We start from the raw sequence: 17,502 nt of genomic DNA, 5'->3' as shown, positions 1-17,502 counted from the left end.
CAATGTAAGACAATGACAGTGCCAGGGACACGGCAGAAAACAGTGCCTTGCAGTGCCTACCAAATGCCTATCCATTGCCTACATATGACCCAACACCTTTGGCTTTTCCGATGCGGCGATGGCTGTTTCTAAAGTGCACTTTGTCAACTACGTCACTTCTAGGCTGCTGACCCATCCATATCTTTTCAACATACATGGAAAGTGAGGAACTCTAAGGTAACCTAATGTGCCGAGGGCCAGACATTACGTTAAATGGCAAAGGCATGATTTGATGCCAGGTCCCCAGTACAGCACAAACATAGCCTTTTCTAGTGTTTCAACATGTTTTGTGGACAGTTTTCTTAATTAAATGTAACATACAAAATACACAGCCTGCATGATAAATGACCACAGCTATTTGGCACTATAGAAACATCTTAGGCAACACTAGCACGGCGCAACCTGAAGGAGGGTAGGATGATGACGGAGAAAGAGTACCTTTTATGCAATTACTTGGCGCTGCGAAGAATTAACACACCTAATTGATAAGAGGCTGCCACACTGTTTTCCTTCCACATTTTAATGGAGGGAATACATTAGGGGTGCCGAGGTCATGATGGGGAAACATGGCGTAGCCCGTGCCCTGAGGGGAAGCCATTGACCGAGTCACGTGGCCCGTCAGGGGAGTTTGGCTATTTTAGTTATCAAGCTTCCTGTCTCACCCACTCACACTCACTATGTGTGTGGGAGACGGCTCAGGGGTTACCGAGACTGGCCCTGACAGACAGCAGAAGCTCCGCACACAGGCTAAATTTCAGTCAGTGGAAGTTCTTGTTAATTAACTCACAGGCCCAGAACAGATTCCCGCCAGAGTCCAATTTGAACACCCTGCGATGATGGCCGCACCGGCGCAACAGGGTGCACTCTGCCCTGAGGAGGATGCCTGCTGCTGAGGCCTTTCATCGCGGATTGTGGCCCCCCTTCTCTTCTTCTTCTTAATTATCGGAGGCGTGGGCGGACCCACGCAGGCGCTTCCCCATCCTATAGGATGATGTGCACCGTACCCACTAATTATTATTTAGCTCCATTTAAGCTCACAACTCCTCCCACCTCCCCGTCTGCCTCACAAAATCCAACATCACACTACTCCTCCTCCTGCCTCTCTCTCCATCACCTCCCAGTAAAGTCCTTTTCGGGGCCTGGCCTGGGCCACGACGACGAGCAGCAACACAGCAGGTGCCTTTGTCACTGTCGGTGTCAAAAGTTAACCTTTACAACTGTTGAGATGTTCACCCTGGCGGTGGCACACGCAGAGCTGCGAGACCCTCACCTCACCTCATCCCTTGATCCAGAGACCAGATGCAGAAAGTAAGAGTTAAATGCAGACTCTGAACTCTGACTGGTAGTATTCTTAACACTGTGAAAAATGTACTTTATGAGGACCTGAAATGTATTAGGAGTATCAAAAAGGAAAACATGTAATGAAGATATTTTGTGAACAGAGTGACTGTGCTTTCTGATATTGGGAAAGGTATCTCGGACTTGGTGGGAAACTTGCCTTATATCAGTACGTGGGGTTTCACAGCTATGCTCCTTATCTTTCCTCAGCCAAGAGCACAAACGACTTGGAATTGTAGCCCCGTATTTCAACATCTTTCCAGATCAATATTCACGTGAGGTTTAGGTGGATCTCTTCCCTACACAAGAAATGTCACTGTGAAGTAAGCAGATATGGCGGGATGTGTCGTTTCTTCGATTCTACGAGGAATGGAAAGAATTGAAGCTATGAAACATCTGTTCATTTTTTGTAATGCACTGTATGCACCTCACACTTTTCACTTTAATGATATGGTCCATAGCCAAAGATATATGATATGATATGATAGGTTATTTATAACGCGCTTAATACCCAGAGGTTTCTAAGCGCGGACCCGGGGATCGAACCTGTGCTGCTCCGTGACGTCTCGCTTCCAAGGCGAGCACGTTCACCATTTATTGATTGTAAGAATCCTTGGCTGCGTCATTTGGGGCGGTCACCCTACCTCGGTGGCATTGACCTTGCTTGTTTTAAAAAAAAGTTTGATATTGGCCGATCCCCAGGAAGGCATGGTATGATTTTAACTTGAATTGTTTTGTTTTCAAATACATTTTTTATTGTACATCAGAAATGGGGTGTTTGTCTCTGTTCTGGGTGTTTTTTTTAATTAAATGGTTAATAATGTTCTTCAAATGTCTAGGTTTTTTTTTTGCTTGGAAGAACTTATTTGTATACTAATTTTTGCTTATTGTAAAAGTTGAACTTTGTTTAACCATATACAATTACGTTTTCTTTTAAAAAGGGTGCTACATTTTTTTTTGAAAAAGGTGCAGAACGTGCCCAGCAGAGGTCCGAGGGTCTGGTTTCCACATCATCACGGTTCGCCGAGAGATGCGCCGGTCCAACTGCAGCAGCTGTGACCATGTCCAGCCATGGACGCTGAGTGCGGGTCGGACCCAGGTGAAACCGGGTGGATCGTGGGCAGTGGCTGCAAACAATTCAAAGGCGTGGGCCAATGGAATGTAATTGTGTGTTTGGGAGGTCCTTGTATTCGGAATTGAGTTACAATTTTGAAATGTGACAATGCTGTATTATTTCGCTTTGTTATTGTGGTAATGGGCGTTCTTGGTGGTGTGAATGTTTTTCTGGTTTTCTTAAAACGGTATTTGGTCTTTTTTGACCGCTTTCTGCTTCCATAGATAAGGGAATATGTTTGCAGTGCCTGTGTTTTGAACTCGGTTAACAGTGGAGAACCGTTTCCTGGCTGCCTACTTTGCAAGCTTTTAGAAAAGTTTAATTTCGATGCTCTCATTGTAGAGTTATTTTGCATTTTTTAGGACATGTCAATTCTAGCATCGATATAATTTCGATTTTTATATGAACTTGCAACAATGCGAATATCGATGTAATATATTGCAGTTTAAATGTAGACTTTATATAAATACAAATCGTGTTGGTTTTGTATTGACATCGCTGATATGAACCAACTACCTTCGTGGTGACGAGAAGCGGAAACTATTGGGAAAAAGTGGAATAGATTTCATACATTTGATGTAAAAAGACTTTACGGAACACGTGATGGAGGAGAGACATTGGGCCTGATTCAGAGCCGTGTGTAATAATGGAAAAGTGCTGTGTCTGAGCTGAAACACACTTTTCCATGAAGGCATGTATTCTGATGTAATACTGGAGTGGTGAAGTCTGCCTCTCCTGCAGAGCTGTGATTTACGGCATGGAAACCGCCTTGCTAACCACCTCACATGCGAGGTGCTGGAAAGGACTGTATTCAGAGGCCAGAACACCCTTCCTGCACCAGCCAAAAGAAGCGTTCATTATCGGTACTGGCGAGGTGCTACAGCACACTTTTTCCTCATTATAAACAGTATTTCGACTGCAGCAGCGCTTTTCTAGTTTAATGAAAGTTTAAGAAAACGTTCTTGAATGAGAAAAGTGGCAGTCGTTTGAGAAATGCTCGCAATGCCACTGGAGAACGTTTCCCCCCCACAAAGAGAGATTTTAGCAGCTCATGATGCTTGAAAGCACGACCTCTCCCCTCCAGTAGTTCCACTCATCTCAGAGTGGTGGTGCTGGAAACTGAAGGGGAGAATGTCAGTTTTCCTCGCTATATTTAGCACAAGCTCAGAATTGGGCCCATAATCGAAGCAGGCTAGCGGTGCCCAGGGCCACAGCATCATCATTTGCCCAGACCATAGGGATCTTAGTCACAACCAGTGGCGCAACACCATTGAGCTCATCAGGCTTCAGCCCCTGACCCCATGAACGTTTGGGCTATATTGACTGGATCTGGCTGACCTGCAGAGCTATGGACGGACAGAACAGGACATAGATATTAACCTACTCCTAGGCTTCGCAGTTAACAAAGCCCTGTCAATTACTAATGTAAAACATTTAATTGTTAGCACCTACATTACTTCATTATTAGGCAATTGGAATCATGCCAGGGGAGGGATTGGAGAGGGAAGAGGAGACCCCTCATTCTCATAACAGGCCTTCAGTGGGTGCTTACAGATTTAAAGGCGAGAGTTAACTGCTTGTAACATTGCAGCTGCACTATAATAGTCTCATTAGAATGTATAAAGAAGTTAGATGCACCCACACAAATACATTTGCACTTCCCAATCGTTTCTGCAGTTAGCGCCTCTCGCAGCATTTGAATGGTTAGCCCTCCCCCGGCACTCCTCATTTTAGGTTTCGTTGCACCCCTGGTCACAACCATAGCTGAAGCAACATCTTACCTCCATGAAGCCTGGCATTTCTTTTTCCATGAGGGTCTTCAGCTCCCCCTTGGTCAGGGTGAACTTGTTGCCCTCCGTCCCAGAGTACTTGTCGAAGACGCCGATGATCATGGCCATTGCCTGCTCCAGTTGAGTCATCTTTGCAGCTGGACAGTGCTCTTGGACCCGGGTATGAGGAGCGTATGCTTAGCAGGCTGTATGCGGACTTAACACTTAAAGCCGTGTGACTTTTATACCAAAGCCAATACCATCCCCACCCTGTTATAAAGGCACCTTTTATCACTAAGCAAACACACCATAACTGGAAGCTCTGTTGGTTATCTTGGTGCAGCCTGGATACAATCAACTGTGTCAAGAGACTTTCGTGCACAGTGCAAACTGTGTGACTACAAAGTCCTTTTTAGAATACCTGATAATATCTCATAAGTTGACTCAGGCGGGATATGCTGTTTTGCCACTCCCTTTGAGATGCTCTCAGCCACTAAGGACCCGCAGGTGTATGTGGACGCTGCTTAATTTCATGTAAACAACGGGAAAGTATAGGGCCTTCACCACTGTTACAGGACCGGCTGTTTCTCTGCCAACATCCGACATCAATGCTCAGTGCCTCTCTTCGCCGACATTGCACCTTGACAATGCTCGTACCAACGGTCAAAGCTTGTTCTCTTACTGTTTTATTTGAACTTGATTGTTGCCCTATTGTGATAGCATTAGACCCTTCTGTGGAGGACTGTACCATGTGCTATCATCGCTTAACCTGGTTATGTCTCGCTTCAGGCCCCTATCTCGAGTCTCGCCCCAAAATAACAGCCTTGCCCCCACTGGGCTATGACGCCACATTAATGACCTATTGTTATCTGGGATTTCTCAGTGGTTGGACTGCGGTTTTCTCCAGATTTCACATTCCTCACCTTTAATCCCAGTGAAATCTACCACCAAGAGCCAGGAAATGACAATACTCTCACTCCACTCCACTCTCAACTAACTCCTCACTACTAATAACTTGGATCCTTACACCTCCCACGCTCCTAGAGATGAACGAAGTCTAGTGTACTGAACATATTCAGACCCTATCCATCTTCTATCAACATGCTGTTAATTCTTGCACTCCAACGATTGGTAACCCTCCCAGTCGGAACCAACCACAAACAACTTAGTGATTTTCATATCCACACAGAGGTAACAGGTACTTCCGACTAGTGCTAAGCAAGAATTCCGCCTGCAAAGGGAAACCGTTTGGAATTCTCACTGCTTTCCGCTTCCGCATGTTCCGCAACATCACCATAACAGTTCTCTGCCACCGGAATTCCATGTCCCAACAGGGTATTAGTCTGTCATGGTTACGCACGGGTTCTCGTGAGTTTCGTGCACTGTTGCCGATATCGCCTGCACAAACCTTTGCACTGGTACAATATGTTTTGCGTGACACTGTCAGATTTCGCCCGCAAGAACCATTCTGCGCTGCTCCAAAACATTTTAGGAAATGCGAGCTGTTTCAGTCTCACAGTGCCAAAATTCAGTGCTAAGCACATGCCCACGATTAGGAAGTGTGCGTCCCACATGGCCAATACCAAAATGGACAGATGCATGCTTGCGTGCGAAAGAATCAAGCGAAATCTGTGATGTACAAGAAATGCAGTGTGTGCACAGGCTTTGTTAGTTTTCCATGGGTTTCACAGTGGTTCAGTTTGTTTGTTTATTTATTTATAATGCACACCAAACCCGTGGGTATGAGGGCGCAGCAATAAGAAGGAGCAAAGCTTAAAAGGTTACAGAATGGTTACAATCAAGTACAATATAAAATATATTTACAGCACAAAAGGTAAGTTACAACATGTTATAAATGGATAATGCAAAAGTCAGGTTGTCGCAAAAGGCAGCAAATGTACAGGTACGCGCCAGATTGGGTTCTTTGGATACTGGCCAAAGAGGGAGTCAGCAGGGCCCTTGGTGCATACTATAGTGGATGTTAGTAGTCAGTTGAATTGAGCCACTTAATGTAATTCTTTCTGAAGTGTGTATAGGGTTGGTCTGCTCTAAGCTCGTGGGGTAGAGAGTTCCAAATTTTGGCCGCTTCTACAGGAAAACTGTTGCCGCCAATTTTGGAGAGCTTAAATCTGGGTACCAGAAGGCAGTTTGTATTGTTAATTCTTGTCGGTCTATTGGCGGTTCTTCTGGTTAGTCTGTATGTAAGGTAGCTCGGGCCGCATTGTTTAGTCCTTTATAGGTAAGGGAGATCATTTTTAACAATATTTTGTTATGTGTCGACAGCCAGTTATGCTGACATCTGATGGATGAAATGTGTACTCTCTTATGTAGGCCTAATGCAGCTCGTAAGGCATTATTTTGCAGGATTTGAAGTCTTTGGATGATGGCTTTGTTGGCACCACTGTAGAGGGCGTTGCAGTAGTCTAACCTGGAGAGTATTAGTGCTCTCGCCAGGATCAAGCAGCTATCGTTGGAAAGGAATGGCTTACCCGCTCTGATAAGCTTACAAGTATAAGCCGTGGATGAGGCCAAGTATTTTACTTGTTTGTCGAAGGACATCGTTGAGTCAATGTAGAAGCCCAAGGTTTTTACCTCTTTTGTGACTCTGATGGTGTTATTATCGATGATGAATGAGGAATATTCTTGACCTGGTTTGTTGATATTAGTATGAGTACCCAAGATTAACAATTCAGTCTTATCGTTCAGGCATAGACCGTGGGTGGCCACCCAAGCCTGGACGATGAAATGGACCGTATTCACCAATGCCAGATCCGCGCTATGATCCCCTGAAAGAGGGAGGAGAATCTGTGTATCATCTGCATAGTTAGTGTAGGTGATACCCAGAAGGTCCAGATCATCTAATAGTGGTTTGGTGAATATATTGTAAAGGGTGGGGGAGACACAGGACCCTTGTGGTTCAGTGGTGGTTCAGCAGGTTCAACTGTAAGGGGATTAAAGTAGCGGTGCTTGACAGAGAATACTTGGCATTTCACGACCCGTGGAAGAGTGCATACATTTCAGACAAATTCATGGGTGTGGCAGAAAGGCTAGATGGGTGAAGCAGATCAAAATCAGAGAGATTTCGTTTCTGTGGTTGGTGCAGTGGAACCTAGCAATTTTGCACACCAAAGTTTTCTGCATCTGCCTTCCCGCTATCTGACTGACACACCCTGCCCTTCTTTCTTACTGAGCCATGCACTGTGAGGCTAACATTATTGCTAGAAGAGTGCCTTATAAGACCACTTTACATCTCTATATATAAAACAGAAACTATGTTAGTTTCTTCCACACTGTTCCAACAAACTGCACCACATTTTGCATAGTTACCCGTTAGGACCCTATGGACATTACTGGCTAAATGACATTTGGACACCCAAACCCTTTCCCTGGATTTAAGCCCCTTCACCCATGAGATGGTTGCCTGAAATCAGCAAAATGTCAATGTGGTCGTAGAAGCACTGGACAAAGTCCATTTTAAGCGTCCCGACGCGAGGAAAAAAACTTTCTTGAAAACCATGTTTCAAAGCCTTAAAATGCACTGTTGCAAAGTTTCGCCTTCAGTTTGGCATATACCTTAATGCTATTTCCTTAATCAATTTCTGCCATCTAGTACTAGCTCGATATGAAATCACGACCCCGTTTTTGTTCGAATGTCCTGCTCTATTCAATGTGTTATACAACATTTCTCAGCTTGGGAGTGATGATTTCCCACTCCTAATCAATAGATTAAACTAGAGCTTGGTCAGGTGGAAATATTTGTTCCCCGAAGATAACTGCCATTTTGACTCCTTCTCTGGCAGTGGAGCCACTTTTGCTGTCTGTAGGCCGAAAGTGGTGCCATTCTTTTGTTGATGGTATCCTAGCCAGCTGCCCAGTTTATTACCTTATGTTAAGACCAGCGAATGACGTGCGAGGAACAATGGGCAGGACGTTGGGAGGCTCTATGAACTGGATGTATTCTGATTTTAGATGTTGTCTTTTGTGGCAGGGTGAGACTGCGAATGGGTTCTTATTTTCTCATAAGAACTTTGAAATGTGTCATTAGGAGACTTGTCCTGCCAGAATTTTTTGGTGTGTACAAATGAATGATCGAAACGAAACGTGTATATTTGGGTAGCAATGCACTGCACCATACCAGGGTGAGGCGACAGGTGGGGAGAGAGCACAGATGGTCCCTGTACGCTGCAGCACGCCAACTCTCGCCTCCCCTCCACATCTTTTCTGGGGTATGTCAGCCAGCCAACCGCGCACGCACATTATCAGTGCAGTTTATTTCAGAGTGCAAAGTAGATCAAGCCATAAGCGACTCAGAACTGCAAATCGTGCAAGTAAAAGTACAGAAAATCTGCTTTTTATATTTGCTTGATGTACACCAGCACAAATTATGGTTTAGAAAGCCCTGCTGCATATTCTTTGTCTGGGAAGCGCCAGAACAATACTGCATGATTGGCTTTCGGGAATCTTATCGCTGCTGAATGTGCATTTTACAAAGGGCCCGCCATTGTGAAACAACTACAAATACAAATCATTATATCCCTGTACGAGAAATAAGCATGAAAGGGTATAGAAATGCTCCTAGAATTCGTTGATCTCTTTTCTATATATTTACGGATTTATGAATGTGGGATCATTTTGAAATATGCCCAAACCCCTTCTGAGTTGCATAATACTTAAATGGGGTGAATTTTGGGCAACTTCTTTGGGCACAAGCGAAGATAAGCTAGCTCACCCCATGACTTGCTCCAAAAAATGCTTTCATAATCGCCTCCTAAGTGTGATTCAAAAAAGCCATAATAATTCTGGTATTCCTTCCAAGAAGCAGTGAATACTCAGGGGCAGCTTAAGTGCGGGGAAGAGGGTAGGGGAGAAGTGCCATGGGGGAGGGAAAGATGGAAGTGCAGTTAACTCACGAGTGCAGCCAGTGGGTGGCTCATAAGTGCAGAGAGAAGGCACTGTAGGGTTACAGATACCGACCCTTAAGTGGTGGGGAGCCCAAAGGCAGTGCCAGGGCAACTGGACATGTTTTGTTGTAGTTCATGCCCCCCTACCTCTATAAGCATGGTCCTTATTGTCCCTGTCCCACATCCCTTTGCTCCTTTGGGGTATGTATTTGTGTTTACCCAACTCCGTATTCTCCGCTGAATGATACTGATCCGTTGCCACTCCGGCTCATTGCGGCTGGTGGGCCTGTCACAGCTTCAAAGATTCTCTCTCTTTGAACTCTATAGATATAGAAATGCAAATTAAAAAGACAATCTTTTGTAAAGACAATTTTTCGAAAATAATTTAGCACCATGGGCAAGAATTGCAATCAAAATACTCTGCCGCCTCGCTGCCGTCAGCACTCCTGTCCATACCTCTATTGAACTTTTGTCCCTCGCCTTTTGTGTTATATTTATAGCATGAAATATTGAAGTCTATCCGGCCCATCATTGCTTCTCGTAGCCAGATTTTCGGTCTATAATATAATAAATAAAAAATGGAATAAATGAAACAAAATTGAATTCAAGCACGAGATAAGGTAAAGCAAATTCAAAAGTCAATTCAGATATAAAAAGCCCTTGATGGCACGTGTCTCAGGAGGGTAGCTCAGGGGCAACGTGCCCGATTTGCAAGCAAGACTACAAAAATCACCACAGGTTTGATCCCCGTGGTCGGACTGGGACAAGAAATAGGCCCGAACACCCAAAAAAAAGTAGCCCGCCCCTCGCCTCACGACCCTTGACCTCTGATGACATGACCTCACCCCAAAGTGACACCCTGGGAGCGATGAAACACGACCTTCCACCCCTTGACAAAACAGAAAGTGGCATCAAATAGCATTGTTCCTAAGGACACTACGAAAAATATGGTTTTGCAAAAAAAAAAAGTTCAATTTTTTTTTAAAATTATTTTTCAAAACTGGCGCAGGCATGGCCAGAAACCGGCCTTCACTCCCCTGGGACGATTTCAGCCGCAACGTTCGGCCCATGGGCCAATACAACCCTGCTCTGTGTATTAATCGCGTTATAAATAACCCATCATATCATAACATATAACCATCATTACATTGCAGCACTATGAGTCTGTTTAGAATCCAAGCCATTGCCAAATAGAGGAGAAGCCTGACCCTAAAGTCAAGCACCCATGCATGCTGCAAGCAAAGAAAACTGCTATGAGTGCAAAGATATACCCTGAGGGAATGACTACAAATTGCAGAGTGCAAAGATACACGGTGAGGAAATGACTACAAATTGCAGAGTGCAAAGATACACGGCGATGAAATGACTACATTTTGCAGAGTACAAAGGGTGAATGTACAAAAAAGCAAGGACATTATTTTTTAGTTCAATCATTTTTATTCAGGAAAATTGCCAAAGTCATACAAACAAGTGAATCTAAACAAGTTGTTTCTGCACCATGTTAAATATCCTATGTACCTTGTGAAGCTTTCATAAAACGTATGTAACGGCGTCACAATGCCCCAGGGCAGCTGCACGCTTTATACATTCAAATAAATAAATAAGTCTATCTTTAAGAAACACATTCACATATGATCCCCTTAGAAAAAGATAGACGCAGAGAGAAACAAAGAAAAAGAGAGACAGAGATGGAGACCTGGGAAATGAATCCCGGAGAGAAAGAGAAACAGAGAGAAGTAGACTAGCAGAGCAGATTCTTCATTGCTAAGTAATCACTGACATTTAGTGGATCCGAACATAACGTATACTTGTTATATACACAATACAGAACAATCCATGTGGTGTAGTGCTAACAAGAATAATACATGTGAAGACGTTCCATTCAGTTACAACTGGATCATCTGCATGCATATGTCGTGTCTGTCACAGTGTCTACTGCTTCGCGTTAACCCAACTGCACCTTAGCGTACTAATTAATTGCTCTAGAGATCCCTGCCCTGTATCTCATAGCAGTAGTCGCCTGCACCCCCACTTCAGTGCGTCCTACCAGCTCCCAGGACCAAGTCGTAACTTTCCCAGATAGCCCTCCAGGAGGGCCCACGCCCCCTGGATCCGCTGATGCCCCCATCCTTCCTCAAAAGAAAATCTTCCATTCAATGGGTGTATGCCACCGGGTTCCACCATCCCAGCATAGACAGAGACTGTAGGGTCTTCCAATTAGACATAATGGCCCTCATTACAACCCCCGGCGCTAAACCATGGCACTATTAGCACCATGGTTGGTGCCGGTGTTGTAACGGGTCGGCCATGGTTCAATGGGGAATTACCACCCCATTCCAAGGTTGGCGGGGCGGTAATTACCCATTGAACCATGGCCCTTCCCCATTCCCATTTTCGCCCCATAGGGCTCAATGGGACTGGGGAAGGCGCTAAGTACGGTGCCGAAAATTGCGGTACCGTACGTAGCACCAAGGTCCCTTTGCGGGTCCCTACTTTAACGGCTGGTCTAGACCAGTCGTTAAGGTCGGGTACCGCAAAGGGACGTTAAGGGTTTAACAGCACTATCAGGCGTTAAGGGTTTAACAACACCAACACCTTTTACGGCGCCGTTAAACCCTTAACGCCAGGGTCGTAATGACCCCCAATGTGTTTGAGGGCAATCACAATTAATGAGTCAAACAAACGACCCTGGGTCTCCCCTCCCCAAAAGTGGGATGAACGCGGCTGCACATTATAGAGGCCAAGGACAGTGACATTTGTGTGTCGTAAACCTTCAATATGTGTGGCCATACCGACTTCCAGTATTTAGATGCATGTTTACACTCATGTATCATGTGCCTCATTATGCCCACAGCTTCCTTACATGACCAACATACCTTATTCTGCACCTCCTTATGAGCCCCCCTCAATTTTGATGGAGTAAAAAGGTGTCTGTTATAGACCATGAATAGGGTTTGAGTAAGCAACGTGGACCCAAATGTGTGTCTGATCTTTGCCCAGATATCTGGCCATCTACCCACTGGGAACTCCCCTCCACATGCCTTCGACCAGACTTCCTTATTCGCTACATTGGCGTATCGTCGAACTTGAGAGGACAGGGTTCTATATACTAGGCTGCAGAGGAGGGTAAAGTATCAAACGTCCCACTCCCATCCAGCGAATCCAGTAGCAGGAACCGCCTACTCCTCTGACGCCAACTGTCCGTCCCCTAAGAACACTCCACTAGGGAGTCCGTACCTGTCCCTTAATGATTGAAAACTGACAATGCCCGCTTCCGTACAAATTTGGTTGGTATACAACAGTCCCGCTTCTTGCCACTCCGGCCTGTAAACAGATTTCCCATCCACCTTAATTTCCTCATTATACCAGAGAGGTTGGTGCTTGAGCCTCCCCAAACATGATCCTGCACCCGTGAACCACACCTGCAGTGCTGCTGGGGTGTAAGAAATAACCAAAATATTTTTAAAATTTTGTTTTTGGTTTATGGATTTTGCATCAAACTTTTTACATCTAATGACAATTCCATCTAATTTTTTACATCGAAAAAATATGCATCAAATGCATTTTGTTTTAGTTGTTTGGGCAGTACCCCCCTAATCCCCCCGTTTTTAACCCTTTAACACCCACCACAATAAAAATTAACCCTGTACCCCCAAAAAACATGCATTCGAGGCATATTGCTTCGATGCAAATCCCTTGATGGAAATGCATTCGATGTAATGGTATTAGATGCAAAGTCCAGATACAATTTTTTTAATTAAAATGTTTTCAGTACACATGGCACTTTTTACATTATATCACGTCACTGAAACTCTCCAGTTAAATAACATGAAGTAAATAAAAAATAAAAATTAGCTCAGTATAGCCCCATCCTAGCAAATCAGCGAATCATTTCCCACACCAATCATCCAGTGAACAAAATACCCTACTACAAATCATCATAGTCCATATCATTTTGCTGCAGCCACACTCGCTTAAACCACCCCACCCCAGTTTTTTTTTACTTCTGCTGCCATTATTACATCATCAATGTTTTTCAAAAATCGCGATCAAAGATTTCACCAAGGCCAGCGTGAGCGAGAGCTGCGGCGTAGTAAGGAGCCTGAGCCACAGATCAGCTGTTATGATGCCTGCTGGTGAGTTTAGAAAGGGACCCAGTAAATGGAGCCTTCTGTCCTTTACCTTTTGGCAGTCCATTACTAGTGGTTTTAGTGACATTTATTCCTACCCAGACTAGCTACAGGCTCTCAACTCCAATGAAATCCCCCACTTGGTCCCCAATAATTCAAGCATTGGGAGACAATTGAGCCTAAACTTTAGATACCAATTTCGAAATTTCGCTGAGGTGAACCGTTTCACATATAATCAAGGTTCCCTCGTCGGTAAGAACACTCCCTCATATCCCTTCTACCTTTTCAGTTGATTTATGATCCTCTAGTCTGCAAGGTTGTCCCATCTTTTTACCCACATCTTTAACCTACAACCCGAAAAAGGTTCTTGAAGTTCTTTCTCATACATGAAATTGACACACTTGTTAAAAAAATGTAGACAGGAAGGTATTTAATCCTTTCTCCATCAAGGCATTTAAGTAATAGTCTACCTGGGGATATTCTGCTTTTTTGAACTTCAAGTACAGAGTAAGACATCACTTCATCAATTGCGCCCACCAAGACACCAGCCCCAGGTCGAGTCTAATCAGGCTGACGAGGACTGAGGTTTGCACCTACCTACCTACCTACCTTCCTTCCTTCCTTCCTTCCTTAGAATTTTCTATTCCTGCCGGTGGATAGCTTGCACCCATACAGAACCACCACAAAATCTTGATAGAACTCTATGAAATAAAGTAACGAGAGTTCACATAGAGTACTCTTGACTCTCTTGGCCATGGATAGACATGCCCCAACCCTACCTTCCATATTGCCTTCCTCAGTTCTCCTTTTACTCTGAAATCATACAGAGAATCCTACGTATTGGAGGCAGTCCACCTTCCTAATCCTCGACTCATTCATTCTCCATGTATAGCTAGATGTTACGTTAGGAGAATTATTAAGCGCACGTTCACCCGTGGGTATCATGCCGCTGGCGAAGGAAAGAGGGCACCTTAGCCCAAAGTCAGCTACTAAAAGAGATAGGTTTTCAAGGCCTTTCTAAAGCTGCCGTAATTTTCCAAGTTTTTCAAAACCAGTGGAAGACCGTTTTACAGCCGAGCTGCGGAAACAGAAAAGGCATGGCACCAATGCGGCAGCGGCGGAATGGAGGAACAACAAGGAGGCCAGCTGAGGCAGAGCGCAGAGAACGTGAGAGAAAGTAGCGAGAGAACTGTTCACAAAGATATTCAGCACCTTGAGCATGCAGGGCGCGATAGACCATGCATAAAGATTTAAAAACAATACGGTGGGCAACCGGCAGCCAGTGTAGTGAGCACAATACCGGAGATATACGTGCACCATAGGGAGAACTGGTGGCGAACCGAGCAGCCATATTTTGAAGACGTTGAAGCCACTGAATAAGACCTTTAGGCTGAGAAAGGTATAAAGAGTTACAATAATCGAGCCGGCTAAGCACAAGAGCCGCCACTACTGGGGAGTGCCGATGATGAGGTAACAAAGGCAACACCTTCCTCAAGATTCGGAGATGGAAGTGCCCTGTTTTACAAACAGTAGCAACTTGAGGTTCCATTGAGAGTGAGGCTGAGATTATAACCCCCATATTCCTCACCTTGTCAGCCAGCACAGGCAGGGAACCAAGAGAAGAAGGCCAGAAAGAAGACACCCAGAGTGAAGAATCGGGGGGGGTAGCCCACCACCAACACCTCCGTCTTATCCCTGTTCAACTTAAGCCAGTTGCGGTTCATCCACTCCCCCATGGCGGCCAGGCACGCCTGCAGGCGCAACGACATCTCAGCCTGTTCAAGATCTAAACGAATCAGGATCTGAGTGTCATCGGCGTACGAGTAGCAGCTGACGTTGAAGGAGCGGCTAAGACTTATGTAAATATTAAAGAGAATCAGGGACAAGGCAAAGCCTTGGGGAACACCACATAGAAGTGAGAAAATAGAAGAAAGAAACGGAGGTAGTGAGAGAGTCTGAGTTCTCTCGGCCAGGAAAGAGGAGAATCAGGTGTGAACCTGACCCAAAATTCCAACTTGGGCCAGCTGGCCAAGGAGGATGGGGTGGTCATATGCTTCTTCCTTCTGCTGCATGAGATTACAATGGATTTATCTGGATTCACCTCAAAGGGGTTCTTCAGCAGATATTGTCCAAGCGCCGTCAAGCAGCGCTGCAATCCAGCCGGAGCATAATCCACCAAGACTAGGTTGTCAGCGTAGGCAATACAGCCGACCCACAAATCCCCACCTTTTGGGGCATAGCCCCCCCGACCCCCAAGTCGACGCTTACCTTCATAAGTCAGCCATATACAGGTTAAAGAGGGTTAGTGCTACTATGCAGCCTTGCCGAGCCCCTTTTGTGACCTCGATATCTCTGGAGAGATCCCCCTACGATTGAGCCCGACTTTGGTCTTGCTGCCAGAGTACAGCATCTGGATCATTGCCAACAAACCTGTGTTGATGCCCCAGACTGATAACTTCTTCCACAGGCATTGCAGATCAACATTGTAAAAGGCTGCCGACAGGTCGACACTAGCTATGTACATATTTGCATGCATAGAGTCCCCTACCTCAGAAAGGTAGGTGTTGAGAATCATACCACTTTGCAGGGTACCCAGCCCTCTTCTAAAGCCTGTCTGTAGTGGGTGTACGTGGTTTGTCTTCTCCAACCAAGTTCAAGCCATTGACAAATGCCGCTGATCTAGGGTGCTGATACAAGGTGAGGATCAGCTTAATGAAGCGCGTATCCAACCCATGTCACTTCAAGGTCTCTGCTAAGTAAGGCCACCCCGCCCTGTCAAAGGCCTTTTCACAGTCTAGCCTTATTGCTGCCCATGGCTATGTGACGATCTCGCCAAGTCGAATACTGTGCACAACAAGTGATTGTTCGCCGCTGCAAGCCTCCCTTTTAAAAACCTGTTTGCTCTTTATGAATCCGTGTCGGCAGAAGTGGCACCAGCCTCAGGGCTAGAATCTTGCCAAATATTTCTGCTTCAGAGTCTATCAAAGATATTGGCTTGTAGTTCTTCACTAGCAAGGGGTCCCTACCCGGCCTCTGTATCACATGTATCATTGCTTCATAAAAGGTCTCCTGAGGATGTTCATCCTTGACATAGCCTTGAAAGAGCTCCACTAATTTAGGGGCTAACAAGCCCACGAATGTGCGAAAAAGTTGACAGGTAACCAGTCTGGTCCCGGTGCTTTCCCAACCTTCAATTTGGTTATAGCCAATTCAGCCTCCTCCCTCGTGACATCCCATCCTAATTCTGCGAATGCGCCCTCAGAGACTTTGTATCTAATCGGTCGTGGAGTATCACTCATATAACTAGCAATCTGGTTGTGCGGGGACATGGTTTTGGGGGTGTACAGAGTCATGTAGAAGGTATCAAAGACATGAGAGATCCCCCCCATCATCAGTTTTAGTTCCATGTTCCCCTTCTACAGCTGTGACCCGACAGTTCTGGTGCCATGCCTTCAAATAGTTGGCTAAATGCTTCCCTACCTTGTTTGCTCTGTCATAAAATGTTTAATAATACTGAAGCAGCAGCTCTGCTGCCTTGTAAGAGCACTGTTTATTGTATTCTATTTTGTCCCTTATCAGAGCCATCAGCCTCCCCTGTGAAGGCGATGTTAAATACGCTGCCTCCATTCCTTTAATAGCCTGGATCTTCTTACTGGCCTCAGTTTAGCACATTTATTCTGCCCCTCTAAATGTCCAATAATGTGCCCCCAAAGTACTGCTTTGTATTCATCCCATACTAACCCCACCGAGAGGTCTTCCAGTATATTATGGTGATACAATTCCTCTGTGAAGACTTCAATAGAATGTATAAAGCCAGGGCCAGGGCTCGCTAATGGGTCTGTGTTAAGCCGCCATCTATTACTCCACACTCCCAGTAAGGATTGGGGATATATCGGAACCCTGCACATGTGACATCGGGCCATTGCACACAAAAATGTAGTCAATCCTAGAGTGGGTGTCATAGGGAGGTGAGAGGAACGTAAATTTGCGTGCTCCTGGGTTATACGTCCTCCACATGTCAACCAAGGCATTGTTAAAAGCTAGCCTCTCAAAAGTATTATGCATCTTGGTCGGCTGCATCAGGTTGCAGGAGTTCCTATCCAACACCAAATCCAATGGCAAGCTACAGTCCCCCGCCATAAGTATTAGCTCTCCCCCTGATTGTTGTAATTCCATGGTCAAAGATGACCAAAACCCACTCTCCTGTTGAT

The 17,502-nt window shown here is 45.2% G+C and overlaps 1 protein-coding gene across 1 annotated transcript in view; it reads right to left on the bottom strand.

The window, feature by feature from the left end:
• Positions 1 to 4,485, bottom strand: part of LOC138516686 (protein S100-P-like) — a 28,215-nt gene extending 23,730 nt beyond the window's left edge. The window contains exon 1 of the mRNA XM_069631992.1: positions 4,273 to 4,485. Within this exon, the coding sequence (XP_069488093.1) occupies positions 4,273 to 4,410 (138 nt within the window). The 5' untranslated portion in view covers positions 4,411 to 4,485. The remainder of the gene's footprint in view (positions 1 to 4,272) is intronic.
• Positions 4,486 to 17,502: the final 13,017 nt, after the last annotated feature.

The sequence above is a fragment of the Ambystoma mexicanum genome, chromosome 6q (genome assembly GCF_040938575.1).
Source record: "Ambystoma mexicanum isolate Mex_15411 chromosome 6q, UKY_AmexF1_1, whole genome shotgun sequence".
Lineage (NCBI taxonomy): Eukaryota > Metazoa > Chordata > Amphibia > Caudata > Ambystomatidae > Ambystoma > Ambystoma mexicanum.
The sequence above is the reverse complement of the archived record's forward strand: the minus strand, read 5'-3'. Positions and strand labels throughout refer to the sequence as shown.